This window comes from Jaculus jaculus, chromosome 8, assembly GCF_020740685.1.
Source record: "Jaculus jaculus isolate mJacJac1 chromosome 8, mJacJac1.mat.Y.cur, whole genome shotgun sequence".
NCBI classification, from domain to species: Eukaryota; Metazoa; Chordata; class Mammalia; order Rodentia; family Dipodidae; genus Jaculus; species Jaculus jaculus.
Genome location: NC_059109.1, coordinates 94,537,579 through 94,559,035, shown reverse-complemented (window position 1 = coordinate 94,559,035; position 21,457 = coordinate 94,537,579). Strand labels below are relative to the sequence as shown.

The 21,457-nt window shown below is 37.6% G+C and overlaps 1 protein-coding gene across 11 annotated transcripts in view; it reads left to right on the top strand.

The window, feature by feature from the left end:
• The window catches only part of Tasp1 (taspase 1), a 314,575-nt gene that overhangs the window by 284,204 nt on the left and 8,914 nt on the right, over positions 1–21,457 (top strand). For all 11 annotated transcript variants that reach the window (XM_045157512.1, XM_045157513.1, XM_045157519.1 and 8 more), the window contains one exon: positions 1,291–1,364. In XM_045157512.1, coding sequence (XP_045013447.1) covers positions 1,291–1,364 — 74 coding nt within the window. Of the gene's footprint in view, positions 1–1,290; positions 1,365–21,457 lie in introns of those variants that run through there.

Genomic DNA, 21,457 nt, shown 5'->3' with positions numbered 1-21,457 from the left:
AGTGTCTTGTATCCTTTCAAATAGGAACTTTTCTCAACTTCTCTGTGATTTTTTTTTTTTATTTTCACAAGTTTGAATAGTTGAAACAAGTTGAATATATTGTTGTTATATCAGGCTGCTTGGTTTCGTCATTCAATTTTGGTTGTTCATTTTAGGTGATGTGTCTTGATGGTGGTGTGATAAGAGACACCTTGTTAAAAGGCACAGTTTTGATTTGTGCCTTAATTGGTCAAATTAGTTTTGGACATTTAGTTAAGTTGGAATCCATGAGTTTTTTTTTCCAGTAAATTCATACTTTCTCACTTTATTTGTTTCTTATTTATTATTTTGATTTTTCAAGGTAGGGTCTTGCTGTCTAGCCCAGGCTGACCTAGAATTCACTATGTAGCTCAGAGTGGCTTCAAACTCACAGTGATCCACTTAACCTCTGCCTTCCAAGTGCTAGGATTAAAGGTATGCACCACTCTGTCTGACCTCACTTTGTTTTTGAGAAGAATTTTGTAAACAGATACTCTGGTACTGTAAATAGCCTATCCCTCATTAAATCTTCACCTACTAGTTTTGGCAACCATGATTTTCTAATTCTGTTAGTTCTCCATCTACTAGTTAGCCATTTGCTACTAGGAAGCAACAATGTGACCCCTCATGTATTCACTTGTGTCAGTCAGTGCAGACTTGTGTTTATAATTCATTACTTACCTATTTTGATAGAAGCAGGTTTAGCCATTCAAGAGACAAGAGTCAAGCTGACCTCTTGGTCTTTTTGATAAGACCTCCTCATCCTTTAAATATTTCTCTATTTTATGTACAATATAGTCCAGATTAATATATATTTTCCCTGTTCCAGTTCTTTTTTCTCCAAGGAGCCCTTGCTCCTTTTCCTAGAGAGTGATACCCAGCAACTAGGTGGGTATGGCTGTGGGTGTGTGCACGTGCACTCACACATGCGTGAGTTTAAGAGAAGCTATGATGTGGAATAATTACATTTGATAAATCATTGTGTACACTACATATAAGTATAGGGTTTAGTGTTATAAATTTCAAACAGAAGAACATTTATTTTACATGTAATAATCATAAGCTTTGACAAGAAAGACATTTTCATTTCACAGTAAATGGCATTACACAATTTTGAGCACTAAATCATCTTGACATTTATGAAGGAACAAATGGAAAGTGGGGAGCTGAGTGTGTTGAATATAAAGCTATCTTTAACTGTTCTATTAAAAAGCAAAGATTTATTTTCCATCTGTGATGTGAATGTGCCTATTTGTGTTCTCTTTCACACAGTGGAATTTCTGTGGAGCCACACAACGGAGAGCATGTGTGTTGGATATATGTCAGCCCAGGATGGGAAAGCCAAGGTAAGCGGGAAAAAGTGGGTCATAACCTGAAAACCATGCAGCCATTGCATAAGCTTCTGACCAACAAGCTGAATCACATGAATTTTTTTAACATCTCTTGGGCAGTAGCTCTGTGACCTTTATATGAGTCACTTTAAGAATAGCTAACAATTCCAAGAATCAGCAGTAGATTTTTTTTTTTGTTTTGTTTTTTCATTATGGATGGAGCAAGGAGGATTAGGAAAACCCTTTTATTTGTGCCCTTTGCCATTTATGAATACTTGGCAAGTAGAAACTTGGGATTGGGAAGAGAAAGTGAGGAGAAAGCTGATGAGCTGCCCCAGGTAGATGATTCCTCAAGGGTTTAGAAAAGATAAAGGAAATGGAGGTAGTGTGAGATTAGCCCTTGACACACGTCTTACTGTCTGATGGCAGAGATGGGTGACATGCTTTCAAGTGTGACCTAGCTCATGCTCCCATGTCATCTGATGTGTAAGCTAACATGTGTCTCTATGGGCAGAGTTAAAAGGCCTTGCCTCTGTGTGCACATGGTCCTGAGGGAACCATGGTAGTCATAGAGTTGTCTGTGTATCAGACATTATGTTGCTTGGCCTCCTTGGACTTGTAATGTTTGACTCTGGGAATAAAAAACATAATCTGTGGATTTATTTTTATATTGGCCACATGTTCCTGTTAATAAAATTTTTAGGAACAGCTGTGGCATATGACGTTTATTTGCCATTAACACACCTCAGTTGCCAAGCTATGAAGTTGGAAAACCTCATTTTTAAAGGAAATCATTTACATATTTAGAAATAATAAATAAGGAAACTTCAGTTATAAATCATTTGGTATACATGGAGTTACTAGCAAAGAGTACAGTCATGTGTCATCATGACATTTTTATCAACAGCAGACCACATTTATGACAGTTTTCCCGTAGGATTTATATTGCTTTGTGACACCATAGGTATATAATGGTCACTCGATGGTGAAACTGTCTAACAAAAAATTGCTCAATGTATCTTCATTGTTTGGCAGTGGATGACTACAGTTGATTGCTTATTTTTCAAAAACACTTCTCCATATTGATGTCCCTGTATTATCTACTAAAGCCAGTGGATTCCCAGGACATATGTGAATGTAGCATCCAGGAGCATTTCATCGGAAAAGAATTGGCTTTACATTTATCAAAAGTATTGATTGTTTATCCCCATTATCTGACCTTTACTTGATAAAATATTTACCTTTTATCTGTAGACCTATTTCATAAGAGGATTGATAGATTGCTTTTCTTTATAATCTGTACAAAAGAGAATTGTGATTGCACATGCTGATGGATACTTCCAGGTTTAACGCAACTCTGTCTAATACAGTTTTCCATGGTAGTTGAGACATATGATAGCTGTTTTGTCTAGCAGGGTTGCCACTAGCCTGATGTGGCTATTGTTGCTTTAATGTGGCTACTGTGACTGAAGAACTGAGTTTTAAACATTACTTATTGAAGTTTAAATAGCATGTGTGGCTACTGTTTGAAACAGCATAGGTTTTAATGAGTGAGTGGGAAACTGGTTATTTAAAGAGTCTTTTCAGAACATTCTTATCTTCTCTATGACAAAAATTTCCAAATATAAAACAAAATTGATAATCCACAAAAACCCTTGCACAAAAAATGGTTTGTAGCCAATCAGGTTTCTTTTCCAATTTGCATATTGATCCAAAACTAAAATCGTGTTTTAATAAAACATGGGCGATGAGGTAGGATTCAACTCTGAAGCCAGTCTGGTGGGGTAGTTCATGTATAAAGTCCTTTGGATGGAGATGTCTTAGTTATCCCTGCTGGTGGCCTGTGGGAGACACGCTGGCATGTCACATAACGTATGGGCAGGAAAGATAGTGCATAAAACTACATTGAGCCCAAAGATGTTTAGCTTCCGTTGTACTGCTTAACATGTGTGTGTGTGGTTTTCATAATGTTGGTAAATTCTCCAGCTGGTAGTCTTGATTGGGCCAATAGATACAGCTGCTCCTCTTGCCCCATTTGTAAATTATGTTTTTGACCTTTTTTGCAGAGAGTTAATCCCTCTCCCTTTCTTCCTCCTTTGAGTTTGTGACTATAAATGCTTTCCAGACAAACAAGACAAAACAAAACATTAATGGATTCTATTGATCAAAACAAAACAACTAAACAGCTCTTTTGTCATAAATGCTGGAATTATGCTATGTTGCAAGTAAGACAGAACTATAGATTAAAAGCTAGGCAGAAAGAGAAGGGAGGATAGCTAAGTGTGTACTCCTCTTAAGAGTGAAAGACTTCGGCCCACCTGGAACCCTAACCTAGGGTCCCTGGTTTCCAGAAAGAAAGGTTGTATGAATGCCTTCCTATTCATCATAAGTGGTTTGTGAAATAGTCTCTTCAGAGTATATAGAAAGCCATGGTAATAAGACAAGGAAAAAGCAGCTTTATAAGTTTTTTTTTTTTTAAGTTTAAAAAAAATTATTCTGTCTATCTTCCAAAATTTGCCTTCTTTCTCCTTGTTACCAAACTTGGAAAGCCACATAGCTATGTGAAAATTTTATGTGTTAGGTATACTTGTTAAGTCTTTGAATTAAAGCTCACCTTAAAGTCAGAGTGAGTACTTAGGAAAACTGTGTGCTAATGTATCATTTTGAACAGAATTCATATATAATTTCCTTTGTGTGGATTATGTATATATAAAGTTTCTATTTTCTTATGAGAGAGCAAATGAGAGAGAGAATTGGTATGCCATGGACTCCAGCCACTGCAATTAAATTCCAGTCACATGTCCCACCTTGTATGCATGTATAACCTTGCACTTGTATCACCTTGTGCATCTGTCTTATGTGGGATCTGAGGAGTCGAACATGGGTCCTTAGGCTTCACAGGCAATCGCCTTAACCATTAAGTGATCTCTCCAGCCCTATTTTCTTTCTTTCTTTTTAAAATTTTTTTTATTTTTATTTATTTATTTATTTGAGAGCAACAAACACACAGAGAAAGACAGAGAGAGAAAGAGTCAGATAGATAGAGAATGGGTGTGCCAGGGCCTCCAGCCACTGCAAATGAACTCACATGCATGTGCCACCTTGTGCAATTGGCTTACGTGGGTCCTAGGGAATCAAGCCTCAAACCAAGGTCCCTAGGCTTCTCAGGCAAGTGCTTAACCACTAAGCCATCTCTCCAGCTCCCTATTTTCTTTCTTAAAGAGTATTTAAAAAGATAAAAAGAAACATATTACTATTATATCTTGCTTGATTTCTAGACTCTGTCTATAGAACCAAAATTGGGGTATTGGTATTGGTTGGGTTTAAAAATCATATTGTCCATTTTCTACACTAGCTGCAGACATTTAACAAGACAGTTGTTAAATACCCACTGGACATGGATTATTGTAGTATATAAAGGATGGCAGGGAACTGATTTAAGTACAAAGACCTTCCCATAAATTAACTAGATTTATTTTATATGTGGCAGTCACTTTCTGTTGTAACAGTATAAATACTATTTAAAAAAAAAAAACTGTCCTTGAGGAAGAATGGCTACTTTATATTTTTCCTCTGTCTTTCTAGACATTTATTATTGGTTGTCGGGAACATAATACATATGTTTGTGTGATAATGCATAATGTCACCAGTGAAAAACAAATGGGTAATAGATGTGCCTTTGGATGCAATACCCTGAGAAGGATGCAGCGTCACTTGCACAGTATTCCATCTGGAATACTTAATGCAAGCCCAATTACAAGAAAATATCAGAAAATGAAAATTGAAGAACATGTTAAAAAAAAGGGAAGCTGGGTGTGGTGGTACACACCTTTTTTTTAAAATATTTTTTGTTCATTTTTATTTATTTATTTGAGAGTGACATAGAGAGAGGGAGAGAGAGAAACAGATAGAGAGAGAATGGGCACGCCAGGGCTTCCAACCACTGCAAACGAACTCCAGATGCGTGCGCCCCCTTGTGCATCTGGCTAACGTGGGTCCTGTGGAATCAAGCCTTGAACCGGGGTCCTTAGGCTTCACAGGCAAGTGCTTAACCACTAAACCATCTCTCCAGCCCTGCACACCTTTAATCCTAGCACTTGAGAGACAGAGGCAGGAGGCTCACTGTGAATTCAAGGCTAGTCTGGGACTACAGAGTGAGTTCTGGTTCAGCCTGTGCTAGATTGAGATCCTACCTCAGATAAAAGAAGGAGGAAGGAGGAAATAAGGAGGAAGAGGAAGGAAGGAGGAAGAGAGAGGAAGGAAGAGGGAGGAGAGGAAGGAAGAGAGAAGAAGGAAGGCAGGATGAAGGGGAAGGAGGAGGAGGCAGCATCACAGAAGAAAGTAGAAAGAAGAGAAAAGGGAACAGTCTGTTCAAAATGGTAATGCCATAAAAGGCAAGGGCTGTGGAAGTGTTTCTGATTAAACAGGACTAAAGAGAAGTTACCACTAAATGAAATCACTTGTCTTACACGGGATTGTGTATAGAAGGACAAAATGCTATAAAGAAATAAATTGCAAAATTGGAATATTGATGGTAAAATAGTAGCATTGTTAAAATTATTGACATTGATAGCTGTACTACTGATAGGGAAATATACATGGAAACACCTAGGGAGCAAATAGGTATATGTTTATATAATATATACAGTCTCAGATTTCAGAAAGAATATGTGGAGGGATGGATAGCAAATGTAACAACAGGTAAACTTTGGTAAAGGATGCATGGATGTTCCTTGAGCTGTTCTGTAATTCTTTAAAAATATTTTACTTATTTGTTTATTTGACAGAAAGAGGGGGAGAGAAAGAGAGAGAGAAAGAATGGGCATACCAAGGCCTCTTGCCACTGCAAATGAACTCCAGATGCCTGTATCCCTTCTGCATCTGGATAACATGGGTCCTGGGGAAATCAAACCCTGGGTCCTTTGGCTTTCCAGGCAAATGCCTTAATCACTAAGCCATCCCTCCAGCCCCCTGTAATTCTTAATTTATTTTTTTTAATTTTTTTGTTCATTTTTATTTATTTATTTGAGAAAGAGAGAGAGAGAGAAAGAGAATGGGCATGCCAGGGCCTCCAGCCACTACAAAGGAACTCCAGACGCGTGCGCCCCCTTGTGCACCTGGCTAACATGGGTCCTGGGGAATAGAGCCTTGAACTGGGGTCCTCAGGCTTCACAGGCAAGTGCTTAACCGCTAAGCCATCTCTCTAGCCCTCTTAATTTATTTTTAAGTAAGGAGTTTCAAAATGCATCACATGAATATTGTGATATATTTGACTACTTATAGCCCTTATACTTGAAATTATGCTGTTTATTACATACCATCCTTATTTTTTTATTAACCAAATCTACATTAAATGAGTGATTATATTCCTCCAAACTATTGCCTTCTTTTCACTTTGAGTTCTTCATTGAATTGGCAAAAATCATTCAAATAATAACATATCTCTTAAAGATACTTTGTGAGCTCTTTCGATTGTAGTAAATTTTGTTTTCTGGTTAGGAGAGAAAGGGTGCACTACGGCTTCTAGCCACTGCAAATGAACTCCAGATGTATGAGTCACCATGTGCATACAGCTTATGTGGGTGCTAGGGAATTGAACTTGGGTCCTTAGACTTCACAGGCAAGCACCTTAACTACTAAGCCATCACTCCTGCCCAAATGAAATTTTTATGTAAAAGAGAAGGAATTTCTAATTTATAGTATACCCTAGATGTAACTTGAAACATTATGTTACAAACAAGAAGCCAAATGCAAAAAGCCAAAAAGTTATATGTTTCCATTTATATTAAATGTCTAAGAATTGGAAAATCCATAGAGACCAAACATAGATCAGCAATTTTAAGGGGCTACGTGAGGGAGTATGGAGAGTTACTTCTAGTAGATGTAAGGTTTCATTTTGACACAATTTTGAGAAAGTTGTACAATTTTGCAAACATGCTACAAGTCACTGAATTGAACCTTTATTAAAATAGTGAAATGTATGCTATGCAGATTATATTAAAAGGGCTATAAAAATATCAACTTAATTTTTTACCAAAATAAAGAATAAATATATACTCATCTTGATCATGTGATTAATTCAGCTTCAATTGATTATAAAAAACTCAGATTACTGCTGAGAAGTTGGAAGAACTTTCTAGGTCTGATAGATCTACCAAGTCCTCTACTAAAATTGTAGTAATCATTGAAAAATGGAAGGTACACTTTTGGATGTTGGAAGTAGGCAAAGTGGAGGGGGCCATTCTTACACTTCTTTTCAGTATTTTACTTGACTACCTAACCAGCACATAAAAGCAAATAAAAGAAACCAAAATGAAAAATTGGGAAAAGAGTAGTAAAACCTACATTTACTCTCACATGATATGGAATGTACATAACAAATGTACTAGATCTGTCTCCTTAAAATTACAACACTTTCCTGAGAGAAAGTAAATGGAGACATGTCTTGTTTTTGGATTAAAAATACAATAATGTTAGATAACCATTCTTTTCCAAATTTGTCCCTAAATTCAAAGCAATCCCAACCAAAATCTCAGCAGATCTTTTTTAAAGTAAGAAATTTAAATTTTTCTGGATATTTAAATGACTTAGAATTGTAAAAATTCAACTTTAATGAAGATCAAAGTTGGAAGACTTATGACTCACCATAAAGCTACTATAATCTCCACAGTGTTCCCTATCAGAAGATACAACCCGAGCTGTCCATCAGAAGCTTTGAAACCTCAAGGGAGGCTGCCTCAAGAGCCTTCCATTTCATTGCCTTCTAACTAACAGGAAAAACTGACCAGATTGGCTGGCACCAATGCTATCAAAACATTATCTCAGACATCAAAATGGGAGCTTGTTTATAAAGAAAAAGGAGGAGGATTTATCCAGTGTTATTCAGAGCAATCAGACTAAACCATGTGGGAGGTTGTCAAGGAGACACTCAACAACCATAATAAAATGTTATTTTGAAAATAAGAGAAAACTTAGCTGAGTGTGGTAGCACACATATTTAATCCCAACACTCCAGAGGCAGAGGTAGGAGGATTGCCATGATTTCGAGGCCACCCTAAGACTACATAGTGAATTTCAGGTCAGCCTAGGCTACAGTGAGACCCTACCTAGAGTTAAAAAAGAAAAGAAGAGGAAAGAACAGGGGAGGGGAGGGGAGGGAAAGAGGAGAGGGAGAGGAGACAAACTTGCAAATGAACACCTGTATCTCTTCATATATGGTCTTTGCTGGCTTTTCCACCAGCTTACCTGATTGATTACACATTTTTTTTTATCTCTAGCTAAAGATTCAATTGTGAAATATGCATTTATAACCTACTCTAGCTAAAGATTAGATTGCTCAGTATTGGTTTATTAATTTACTCTTGTAAAACTTTAATCTGTTTAGGGATGGAAAGAAGTTATCAGGCAGAATTACTGGTTTAGGAAATGGGCTTTTCTGAAATTAGATTCAGTGAGATAATGACCTCATTGTTTATTGTTAATTCTCTGACTGTTTTTCATTTACACAGGTATTGGAACATAGCTGGTTTAATGAATGTTTCCTTATTTTAAGGGTAAAAATTTAGCAGATGTCTTTATTCTTGAGACCTACATACCTGAATATTACCTACATTCAAAAAATGTTTAAAAGAACACAGTGAAAGTAGAATAGGAAATTAAGTAGAAATTACAGTTTATTATATTGTGGGGAGGGGGATAATGTGTCTTTGTGTTCTTTTACTGTTTCTACATTTTGATTGAGACTGTGGATATAAATCTTTTTCCCTGTAGCTCAGTCCCTGGAAGCCAGATCCTTAGGCATACTAGATAAGCACTCTTGAGCTCCACAGCCAGCCTTATACATCTTGATGACTGTTAGCTTCCTCTAGCCTCATAAAATCATCCTAAATAGGGCAGTTTATAAAATTTCAACAAGGTCTTCCTTGTGCCAAGGATAAAGCATCACAAAGCTAATTAAATTATGTTCTGTACAGTAAAAGGAGTGATGCCATTATATTAACAAAGCTAGAAGAATACTTGGGAGCTGGGGAGAAGACTCAGTAGGTAAGAGTCCTTTGCCCTGAATATTACTGATTTTGATAGCTTCTGAAACTTGGGTGAATAATACAAGTCAAGTGTATGTAGTAAGTGGTATATAGATTATAATGTGCCATGGTGATAGTGCATGTGCCACTTTGTACATCTAGCTTTATATGGGTAACTGGGGAATTGAACCTGGGCCATCAGGCTTTGCAAAAAAGCACCTTTAACTGCTGAGCCATCTCCCCAGCTCTGCGGTGTTTCTTTTAATAAGAAATGTTGTTGAGAGTAGGAGGGAAAGAAGCTGCCTTTCAGCTATTACTAATTTCTCTTGCCTGACAGTGGAACACCTGTAGGATCTACTTAGCATATATTCCTTAAAGGAGACTTCAGTCCATGACAGTGACTGGTGATAACTAATTGGTGAATGGACTTATATAGGTCTGTTGGTGTCTATTATACTTATTTTTGCACCATGTTTTAGATTTAGGCTTATTAATAGCTGCCTAGATACAGGTTGGGCTTAGCCTAAACCAAATTTTAACTACTCTTGATGATTTGATCTGATGTTACACAGTAACTGAAGGTATCTGATCCTTGGCAGGAAGCCAGCTGCCTCAGGATAGCGGGCTAAGCAAAACTAAAAAGCTATGCATTAAGAAAGCACCCCAAAGCTGGGTGTGGTGGTACATGCCTTTCATCCCAGCACTAGGGAGGCACAGGTAGGAGGATCTCCATGAGTTCGAGGCCACCCTGAGACTTCCTAGTGAATTTCAGGTCAGCCTGGGCTAGAGTGAGACCCTACCTCGAAAAACCAAAAAATAAAAAAAGCACCCTAGGGATAAAGAGATGACTTAGTGGTTAAGGTACTTGCCTGTATAGCATAAGGATCCAGGTTCAATTCCCCAGTACCCACATAAGCCAGACGCACAAGGTGGCAAATGTATCTGGAGTTCATTTGCAGTGGCTAGAACCTCTGGTGCACCTATTCAATCTCTTTTCCCCTCTCCGTCTCAAAAAAATAAATTTAAAACTTTTTTTAAAGATACTGGGCATAGTGGTACATGTCTTTAATCTCAGGACTTGGGAGGTAGAGGTAGGAGAATCACACCATAAATTGAAGGGCAGCTTGAGACTACATACAGAAAAGGAAGGGAGGGAGGGAGGGAAGGAAAAGGGGGAAAGGGAAGGAAAAAGAAAAAGAAAGAAAGCACCCCAGGGCTCAGCTATTAAAGGTGCTTACTTGCAAAGTCTGCCAGTCTGCCAGCCTTGGTTCAGTTCCCTAATAACCACGTATAGCCACCTGCATATGGTGGCACATGTGTTTGGAGTTTGTTTGAAGCAGCAAGAAGCCCTAGCTGGTACATATTCTCTCTTACACACACATAAAGATTTTTTTTTTAAATAAGAAAACAAACCCACCTTAAACAACTAAATTTGACAAATGTCCTTACAAACTAGACTACAAATATAAAAAACTGTGGGTTCTTCCCCCTCCCCCCCCCCGCCTTCACCCCATGGTCTTAGTACTGCCAATGGAATTCAACTGGCTGTATTAAGAAAGTTCTGTAGACAAATAAGAGAAGGTTGCAAAAAAATTTGAATACATGAAAACCAAAATGAGGCAAAACTATCCTTAAACTCAAGGTAATTTTTAAAAGTAGTTGGTAATTTTACTTGTGCCTAATCCGTTTTTGCCATCAGTTTCTTACAAATGATTCATCTAACATTGCTTCAAAGCAACAAATAGAATAACAATGAAGTGGAAGTCACTGAATAGATCTTCTCAGAGGAATGAGGTATATTTATTCAAATAGATCTCAGTTTAATCTTGGTGTATAGTTAGACCCATGAAAGATAAGCACGTGCTACTGAAATTGTAGATTTTCCATAGTAGTTGAAAGGAAGCAAATAATTTTTTGGCTTTAGCTGCATGAAAATAATGAAACATTAATTTCTCGACCTTTACATAGTTTTATAGTTATCAATCATAGCTATGAACTTAACATGAGTGTCACTGTTACTTTTTTTACCCAACAGTTTAGGTAAATGTGTGTCTGTTGTTTTCTTACAGGATACTTAACTACAGTATGTAAATGAGACAAGTGTACTTGACAGTGATAGGCTACTTACCCACAACAAGGGAGGGATTGTTCTGTAGTTAGTTACTCTGAATTGAAACATTGCCTCTTGGAAAGAAGAGGAAGGCTCATAAGATTCAAGATAGAGCCCCTACCCAAGGTTACATTGCTGGGGAGAGGGTACTTTTCCACAGAGCTACCTCCAAATTGTGCAGGGAGCTCTAGGGCTGAGGCTTTTGTGAGTGTCCTCCTTTTCCCCTGTAAGTTATCCCAACAACCTTACTGGTTCACTAAACTAGACTTGGGTAGAATTGTTTCTTTGGACCTTTGTCCATGCCCAACTGGGATGAAAAGACTTATTCACCCTTCCTCAGAAAAAAATCAAACAAGGAGTGATTACATAGTTTGTTCTTTTGGTTGTAAAGTTGACAAATGACAAATCTTATCTTGAATTTTTTTTTCTTTTTCTTAAGTTTCAAAACAAAAAGGCCACATCTTGGTCATGTCATTTCTATGTTGTGCCAAATTTTTAACCTGAAATAAGGCATTGGTTTCTCTAGTTGTAAATACTCAGATTCCTCCACTGATGTTTTTGATATAAGAACCTTTATTATATTATTTTGTTAAATAGGTAAATGAAAAGAATGGATTCTGCTATATATGGGACTATGTGGAAGTTCTAATGGCCACAGAAGGCTGGGCACATGGTAGGCATATCTGACTCCATATTGAGACCTCAGGTAGACTATTATGTAGAGGTATTTTGTACACAAGACTTTGTCCCCACTGTTCTTGCTTCCTAGTATATATCTACATTTGACATTCAAAGCTGGATAAATCCAATCAGTTATTTTTTCAATTTTCAAAGAAAACTTTAATACTAAATTATATATAGAACTAAATTTAAAATTTTTAAGTCTTTTATAAAATAATATTTTATCCTGATTTGCTTTCCCCTCTTACAGCAGAATATTTAGCAACAGTGAGACCAATTTCATATGTGATAACAATTAGTTGGAACCATGTGATAGCTGCTGTTTGTTGAGATGTGGGCACTTTGATAGTCTTGTATCTGGCCTGCCTTACAGGGATTTTAAGAATGGCCTTAGGTGCTAGAGAGATGGCTTAGTGGTTGAAGGTGCTTGCTTGCTTGCAAAGCCTTCAGGCCAGGGTTCAGTTACCCAGTACTTACACAAGTCCAGATGAACAAAGTGGTGCATGTATCTGAAGTTTGTTTGCAGAGGTAGGAGGCCCTGGCATGCTCATTGTCCCTCTCTCCTTCTGTCTCTATGTCAAATAACCACATACATTTTTTTTTAAACTCTACCACATACTTTTAACAGATTGATCTTGGGTATAGGATTTCTATATTAAATTAATTCTGTCTCTTAGAGAACGTTTTCATTCCAGTATTACTCATACAGAAAATACACTTTCTGACTGAAAGGAAAACCAAGGGAGAGGTAAAGAGAAGACTGAGGGGAAGGAGCATAAGTGGGTAAATAAGGTGGGAATACATGATGTATTTGAAAGAAATTATCTATATGAAAGCCAACACTATACATGATGAATATATTGTAGTCAAAAAGTCTTTTCAAAAAGGAAGAAACTATCATAACATGAAGAACTTAAGGTACCCTATCAGCCCATATTTGTTCAGGCATCAGAGTCTTTTTGGACAGGGAAGGCTTATCTGTTTTCTGAGTATGTATTCTCACATTTTGGTCAGGGACAGAAAACATGTGATGGTAGCCCCATAAAATTATAATGGAACTGGGAGAGAATAGTAAATCTTCATCTTGGAGTGTCCATTCTGTTTAATCTTGAGGATTAAAATGCCTTTATTGCCTTTGAATTGCTGCTGGATATGGTCAGTGTAGGTGCTTCATGCATCTGCACTGTCAGCAATGTGATGTGGTATCTGCATGTCTACCTGCTGCGGTATTGAAGGAGTAAAAAAAGAACAATGCAGGATGAGGGTTATATTAATGCTGCGCTGATGGGAGATGCTCAGAGAGGGAACAGCTTTTGCTTAACCTGAAATAGAAAAGTAGTAGGATGTTAAATATGCCTTTACAACAGATGAGAAATCTAGTCATTCTGTTGTTTCTCCCATTGATGGTTCTTATGTACATTGAGTTTTAAATATTGTAACCCACTTACTACACTGTTCCATTTAAAGTGTTTATGATCTGTATTATAAAGACATAAATGAAAGAACTTGGCAAGATAATTTTTTAATTAAATGAAATTTTTTCCATACAAGCATGTATATTGCCTCATGTGCCCTGCGCTTCTTTTTCTTGCCCTTTTGTGCTCCTGTTAGTCCCCTTAGTTCCTCTAAACAATTTCACTTCTACTTTCATATTATTTATATATGTATGACTCTATGTACATACATAAAATCTAGGAACCAGTACAGCAAGTATGATATTTGTCTTGTAGCTGAATTGGCTTAATATGTATTTGCTTACCAGTAAACAACATAAATTTGTTCTTCTTTATGGCTGACAAAAGTTCCTAGATTGTTTCCTTGACTTAGCTATTCTGAACAGTGCTGCAATAAACAGTAATGACCTGGGGTCCCTTTGGTAAGTGCATAGGAGTTTTATAGCAAGGCTATATGGTTAGAGGTATTTTTATTTATTTATTTTTAATTGAAAACTTTAATATGTAAGCATACTTGATTGTGTTCCTGGCCTGTTATTTTCTTTTGTCATCTCTGAGGGTAATGCACCGCCATCTACCAAGGATCCTTCTCTTTCAAGGTAGTCCTTCCTCTGTTTTGTTGTCTCATTCCTTTTGTCTTCCTTTTTTTCTCCATGTCAAAATGTTGATGGGCTCAGAACAGTGTAGGTCTTGTGGTGGTATAATTAATCACTTCACTTGTGCTGGAGTCATGAACATGCCAGTCAGTTCACATCAGGAGCATTTTTTTACATTCTCACCAGTAGTATATAAAAATTCCCTTTTGTCCACAATGTCACCAGCATTTGTTGTTATTTGCTTTCTAAATGACTGCCATTCCAACCAGAGTAAGATGGAATCTTAATGTAGTTTTGATTTTCATTTTTTTAATAACTAGTGAGCTGTTAAACTTCTTTTCATACTGTTTTTGATAAAATATACAATTGTATTTCATTTCTCGAAAACTTTACATTTCATTAGCTTATTTATTGTGTGAGTTTATTTCTTATTTAGTTTTTTGAATTCTTTGTACATTCCAAAATGCTTTCTCTACTTTTTCCACTTAACAGGAAAATGTTTACAGATCTTACATTAAAGTATTTGATCCATTTGGACTTGATGCAAAACAGATTTTTTTTTAATTCTTTGATACTTTTATACTTTATTTGGGAGAGAAAGAATGGGCACAACAGGGCCTCTTGTCACTGCAGACCAACTCCAGACACATGTTTCATGTTGTACATCTGGCTTTAAGTGAGTACTTTCCTGTAATATAAAAGTGAGCAATACAGGTCAGAATGTTTGTACTTGTGGACTTACTTGTTAATGTACTAAACAATAACCAAAAATGTAAGACAAAAATGTAGGTCTTACCAAGAAGATAACATTCAAGAAAAGGGTTGGAAGCAAGGCAAGATCAGCAAGCAAAGATCATCAGTAGGAGTGTGCCTAGAATGCTGGAAGGAAATAAGGAAGCCAGTTTTAATGGGCCACAATAAGCAGTGGAGGATCAGATCATGTAGTCTCTTTGAGTCATTGTCATGATTTTATGCTTTGAGATGTGCCAAAAGATTGACATCGTTTAATCTACATTTTAGCAGTTCAGTCCAGATTCTGAAACAGAGGTAGGACAGCAGATCATTGCCACTCAGGTGAGTGTTAACACTAACTTTGATAGGAGTACTAGCCACGCAGATTGTGAGAAGCTAATGGCTTCTGCATTGTTTTAAGACAGCACCAAAGGGATTTTTAGTGAGTTGGGAAAAGATAAGAGGAGAATACAGACTACAATGATGGCTACTGAGATTTGTGCCTAAATAGTTAGACATTGCCATTTACTTGGGTTTGATAGCTCATCCTGATTGGCAGGTTGATTACATTAACTAATACCTAGAAGCTCACTTCTTGGTAGCACATGAGGGTCTCTCTGAAGCTGATTAGATCACTGGGGTCTAACTAATTGTGGATTAAATTAATCTTTTGGTAGATCCCTAGGATGATGGAAGTGGTGACAAGTAGGAAGTAGGTCCCTGGGAACTTGTCTTGGAAGCTATATTTTGCCACGGCCTCTTCCTGTAGCACTGCCCTTTGCTTCCTGTCCACCAGGAGGTAAAGTAGCTTCTTCCACTCATGCTCTCACCATGGTCTTCTTCCCTAGTACATAAGACCAAGAGACAGTGGGTTGGACCCTCAAAAACAATGAGCAAAACTAAGTTGCTTCTCTCAGGTTGTTTTTGTCAGTTATTTCATCACAGCAGCACAAAAGTAACTAACATACTTGGGTGAAGAGGAAGAAAGGTTAAGGGAAGTAATAGCTTCTCCATTTTGGACATGTTAGTATTGAAGTGCCTATTAAGTATTGAACAGCCATATCAAGTAAGTAGTTGGATATATATGTTTCTGGAGAGAGGACCAAGCCAGAGATGGATATTCGGTATTCATAGATGAGATTACCCAGAGAAGGCACACAGGCCAGGAAAAAGAGAAACTCCTGTCAGTGTCAACTGGAGAAATAGCCAAAGGAAGTAAGAAGCCATGATACAGAGACCAAGAGAGGACAGGTGAACATGGAGTGCTAACCACAAAGGAAAATGAAGTGTGTGACCAACTCTGTTAGGTGTTGTTGCTGGACCTTTGGAAATTAGGGATGGTCTATTTGGTGTTGGAATTCATTGCTCATCCAGGTAAGAGTGATGTTAGTGGAGCTTGAAGAGAGAATGCAAAGAAAGAAGTTAGGTGACAAATACAGACAACTTCTTCAAAGAACTTTTCTACAAATGGAAATAAAGAAACAGAGCAGCAATTTGAGGAGAGAGAGGTTTAGAGAATTATTATTAGTCTTTTTCCATTAAACCAGATGCTTCACTTTTACATCTTAAAGTGACACTTCATAGATATTTTATATAAGGTGAATAGAAGTAAACTAAAACTTAATAACTTCTGGGATATTCCAACATTTAGTGGTTGGGGAGATGAGACTCAGCCAACAAAGGAAACCAAGATTCAGTTTTGGAGTGAAATAAAGCTGTCTTAACACATGCTTTGTCCTAGTTGGAGTATAGCTGGTATCCTTTGACATTTGGGATGAAGTGGTTTAACCAGTTTCATGGATGTTTATGATTGTGGGATCCCAGTAAGTTTGTCTGCTTGCATGCCTGACTAGCTCTAAGAAGAGTGGAGGGAGAAACAGAGCAGCAAGTTTACAAGATTTCCCTAACATTTCCATGTGTTCTCTGAAAGAGAGCACATCCTGGAACCTAAAAGAAAGGACCTTGGGCAGTGCTGTCGAGGACTCAGCTCCTTTACAGATCTTTGGCACTGCATGTGTTTAGTCAGTATATCAGGAAGCATTTCTGGATGTGGTGACACATGGCACATGCTTGTAATCCCAGCACTCTAGAGGCAAACAGAGAAGAATTACAAGTTCTAGGCCAGCCTGGCATACATAGTAAGACCCTGGCTCAAAACAAGCAAAAACAAAAACAGTATAGGCTAGAGAGATGGCTTAGCCCTTAAGGCACTTACCCATAACAACCTGAGTTTGATTCCTCAGTACCCACGTAAAGCCAGATGCATAAAGTGCTGCATGTATCAGGAACGTGTTTACAGCTGCCATAGGCCCTGGCATGCCCATTCTTTCTGTCTCTCTTCTATCTCTCTCTGCTTCAGCAAAAGGTGTCTCTTTACCAAGCTAGATTTAGAATCCTTCTTCAGGGTAAGGCTTTGTGGGAGTCATAAAGGGCTGAAGAGGTGGCTTAGCAGTTAAGGTGCTTGCCTATGAAGCCTAACAACCCAAGTTCAGTTCCCCAATAACCACATAAAGTCAGATGCACAAGGTAACACATGGCATCTGGAGTTCACGTACAGTGGCTGGAGGTCCTGGCATATCCATATTCTCTCTCTCACTCTCACTCTCTCTTCCCCTCCCCCCTCTCTAAATAAAAAAAAAAAAGTCAGGAAGTAGGTGATTTTGTGAAGTTTCTTCAAAGAGTTTGCTGGTGGCTTTTAGTTTTACCCCATCCAAATTCCTCACTAACAGATCAACTGAGATTGTCAGGAAATATCTATCAGCTAAATAAAGTTTCACTCTTTATGGTAGTTTAAATATTAGCCTTTCATTTGTTTTCAAATTCAAGATGCTCTTTTCAAGCTATAATAAAATCTTTTATAGTGATTTACCAACCAGAAGACTATAGCTGACATTTTGAGTTTTCACCTACTAGAAGTCATCAGGCTATTGAAACCTCCTCAAGAGGTGGTCTGAGAAGAGGATAATGGGATGTTGCCCTTACCAAGGTGGCCCAGAGCTTTCCCCTTATCGACCCAAGAGAAACCCTCAAATCTGTCAGGGATTGGAGTCAGTTGTACCTATCTGTAGGGTCAGAACTTCTCTGGACTCAGAATCTCTTGACCTACAGAGAAGAAATGTCTGAGACACTAAATCACTTATCTTAGGACTCAGATACATGGTACAACTAAGATTCAGAACACACAGTGTTGACTCAGGTTAAGTAAACTAGAGATGTAAGTTCAGAATTTCAGCATATAAATACTTTGAAAAAGAGACATTAATCATACTAATAACTGGGGGCTAACTCCACAATGCACGACCCATTTTCATTAACAAGGAGGGTCTAATGGGAGGGGGTAGATCACAGATGAGCCTAAATAATGGTACCAAACTGCCTGTATTCACTGAAATGAAAACTAATAAATTAAATTTTTAAAAAAAAATAAGAAGCTGGATATGATCCCCAAAGTAGTGAATGCAGGTAGAAGAAGGAGGTCTAAATTCTGGGAACCCCATAGTTATACATTGAGGACCTGAGGGGGAAGGATACTAAGAAGATATGGCCAGTGAGCGTGAAGGAGAACCAGGGAGAAGAGAGGCTCTCTCCTGTCTACTGCTGTTGCTGAGTCCCCTTGTTGTAGACATTTCTGTACCTGCATTTGTTTGTTGTTTTGTTTTTTCTTAGCAGTGCTAAAGAGTGTGATGGGGTCCTAGTCATATTATCAGATGGATCTAGAGAAAAACAGCAAGGAAAAAAACATATATTAATGAACTAAGATTTTGTTGCTACATTAAAGACTAAATTGCCTGCCACATAATGCAGAAACTCATGAATGCTTATAATAAATCCTGGGATGCTGACAGCTATAACAATTTGCTGCTATTTATTAACATTATGTCGCTATGAGTTGTTTTTGCACATTTATGATTGTGTATGGCAAAAGCTCTCTATAATCTCATCACCTACCATTAACATATATGAGATACTGTCTGTGTTTTGCTGCCTGCCCATATCTACTAGGTAGTCCAGGGACAAGCTTTGTTCCTATGGGGATGGAAGTACAAGTCCCAATGAAGGCTGAAAGTCCAATCTCCTGGGAATACTCTGATGTTGCAGGCCTTGACCATTGTCCTGAAATTACTCCCAGAGAATTGTGCCTAAGGTTAGGGTACTTCCGAAGACAGAGGTGAGACAAACTCTTTGAACCAATTGTGATTCTAATTAGTTTCTAGTAGAGCTAACAAAAAGTCTATAACCTGGATTCAGTTAATGCAGAATCACTATAGAAGCTAAAGCATTGTGTAAACTTAGATATAAGGAGTTTTAAGTTATTCAAATAGTATCAGTATCATAAAGGACCCTCACTATAATTGAGGTAGTTTTTAAAATAGTTTTTTATAATTTTTGTTTCTTTATTTGTAAGCAGAGAGAGAGGTGGGGGGAGATAGAGAAGAGAGACAGAGAGAGAACAGGCAAACCAGGGCCTGTAGTCATTGCAAATGAACTCCAGACACATGTGTCCTTTGTGCATCTGGCTTATGTGGGTCCTGGGGAATTGAACCTGGGTTCTTTGGCTTCACAGGCCAAACACCTTAACTGCTAAGTCATCTCTCCAGCCCTTAGGGTGATTTTTATAATTTTTTTTACATGTAAGAATGCAGAAACACAGAGAACTAGTGACTGCCCCATATAGAGATTAAGTCCATCAGTAGCAAACCTTACGGCTCAAACCCAATTCTGTATGTCCCAGAACCATTCTAAAAATTGTTCATATGTGTAACAGTAGCTTTTCTAAGCAATCTGTTTCGCTCTGAAAAACTGTCTCATCATAAACCCACTTCAGCAAAAGGTGTCTCTTTACCAAGCTAGATTTAGAATCCTTCTTCAGGGTAAGGCTTTGTGGGAGTAAAGAGAGTACTAAATTTGGAGTCTAGACACGTTCATTCATGTCTGACTTTTTCCATTTCCTTTCTGACCATAAGCAAACCACAGAACCATTCTAAGTTTTGCTCTGTTTTTTGTTTTTTGGTTTTTTTTTTTCTGTCTGAAAAATAAATAGGAATAGGAGTATTTTGAGATTTCATGGATGCGAAAGCACTATGGAAGCTCTGGCATATGTAAGTTTAGGTACTTGTTATTTTTATTAAGGTTTACAAGGAACTGGTTACTATATCCTACAAAGACAAATGACCTCAGAACAAGGTCCTTGTGTGTGTGTGTGTGTGTGTGTGTGCGTGTTTCCTGTGTTCCCTATTTAGAGTGAAGAGTAAATGCTTGTTAAATAGTGGAGAGCTTTTGTTACCATTAGCAAAAGAGAATATTCATAACAAATCTCCATGTGAGATAGGGAAATTATTGTTACTGTAGGGTTTGCCATGTTTATGCAGGCTGAGTGAAGGAACTTTTAAGCTAACACTTGTCTGATGTTGCCTCTAACAACAGAAGCATAATGTCAGCAGGCATGGCAAGAGAAGAAACCAGAGTGTCATGAGACAGGAACAAAACACTTTTCACATCAGACAGCATTTGAATCTTACCTTAAGATTCTGTGGACAAGATATTTATATGTGAGAACAATGAACCTCTTTACCCTTTATGTAGCCTTTCCCTGTTTCAGCACTAACAATGAAACTTACCATAATGCTGTCTTTGTGTTTTGTCCACATTTGCCAGTGGAACTTTGATGGTGTGGTTGTTTTAAATGTGGAAAATGAGGCAGGGGCAACATGCAACCAAATGACTAGCATCTGGCAGTAGATCATTCTGTGGGCATACTGATTCGTTGGGTTTAACTTGGGAATAATTTCTTCAGATTTCTCTGGCCTTTTTTTTTCTTTTAATTTGAGACTGATGAAATGGAAATAAATACTCAGCTTTGGATTTATTAATGGTGTATATAAAAGCTAACAAGTTCAGCATTAGATGTTAAAACTCTGAAAGGATACTATAGCAGTCGTCACTCAGTTTTCATTTACAATGCTCAATAACACACAGGCATAACAAGTAAACACCCACATTTTTCAGCTTATAGCTAATATGTTTTTCTTTTATAAAATACACACATCATTTTAGACTATATTAAGAAGATTCATGTGAAATTGTCAGTTAGTAGAGTACATCTGCTTTCAGGATGAGGTCTGAAGCCCAAACTATTTTTAGAATACTTAAATACATTCCAAGGTTGAATGCCGCACACAGAGTGCTCAGAATATACTTATTCACAAGTTGTGTCTCCTTGAAAGACAGCTCTTTAAAGCAATGGGCAGGAACTTCTGGGAAACCGATGAGGGTGGCAGTGTCTCCTGATTTGATTCATTAAGAGTGAGGGAGAATAAACCCCAAATAGAAACATGCCAATAAAAACTAACTAGACATTCTTCCCAAGCTCTGCTCTCTTGGGTTGGTTGTTTGATGTCTGTCATGTTTATGCTAGTAAAAGAATACTGAGAGTGAGTATTTCTAAGTCAGGTAAGAATCTACTGTATTAGGATTGTAAGACTTGCAGAGCCTGTGGTACAGAGTCATGACC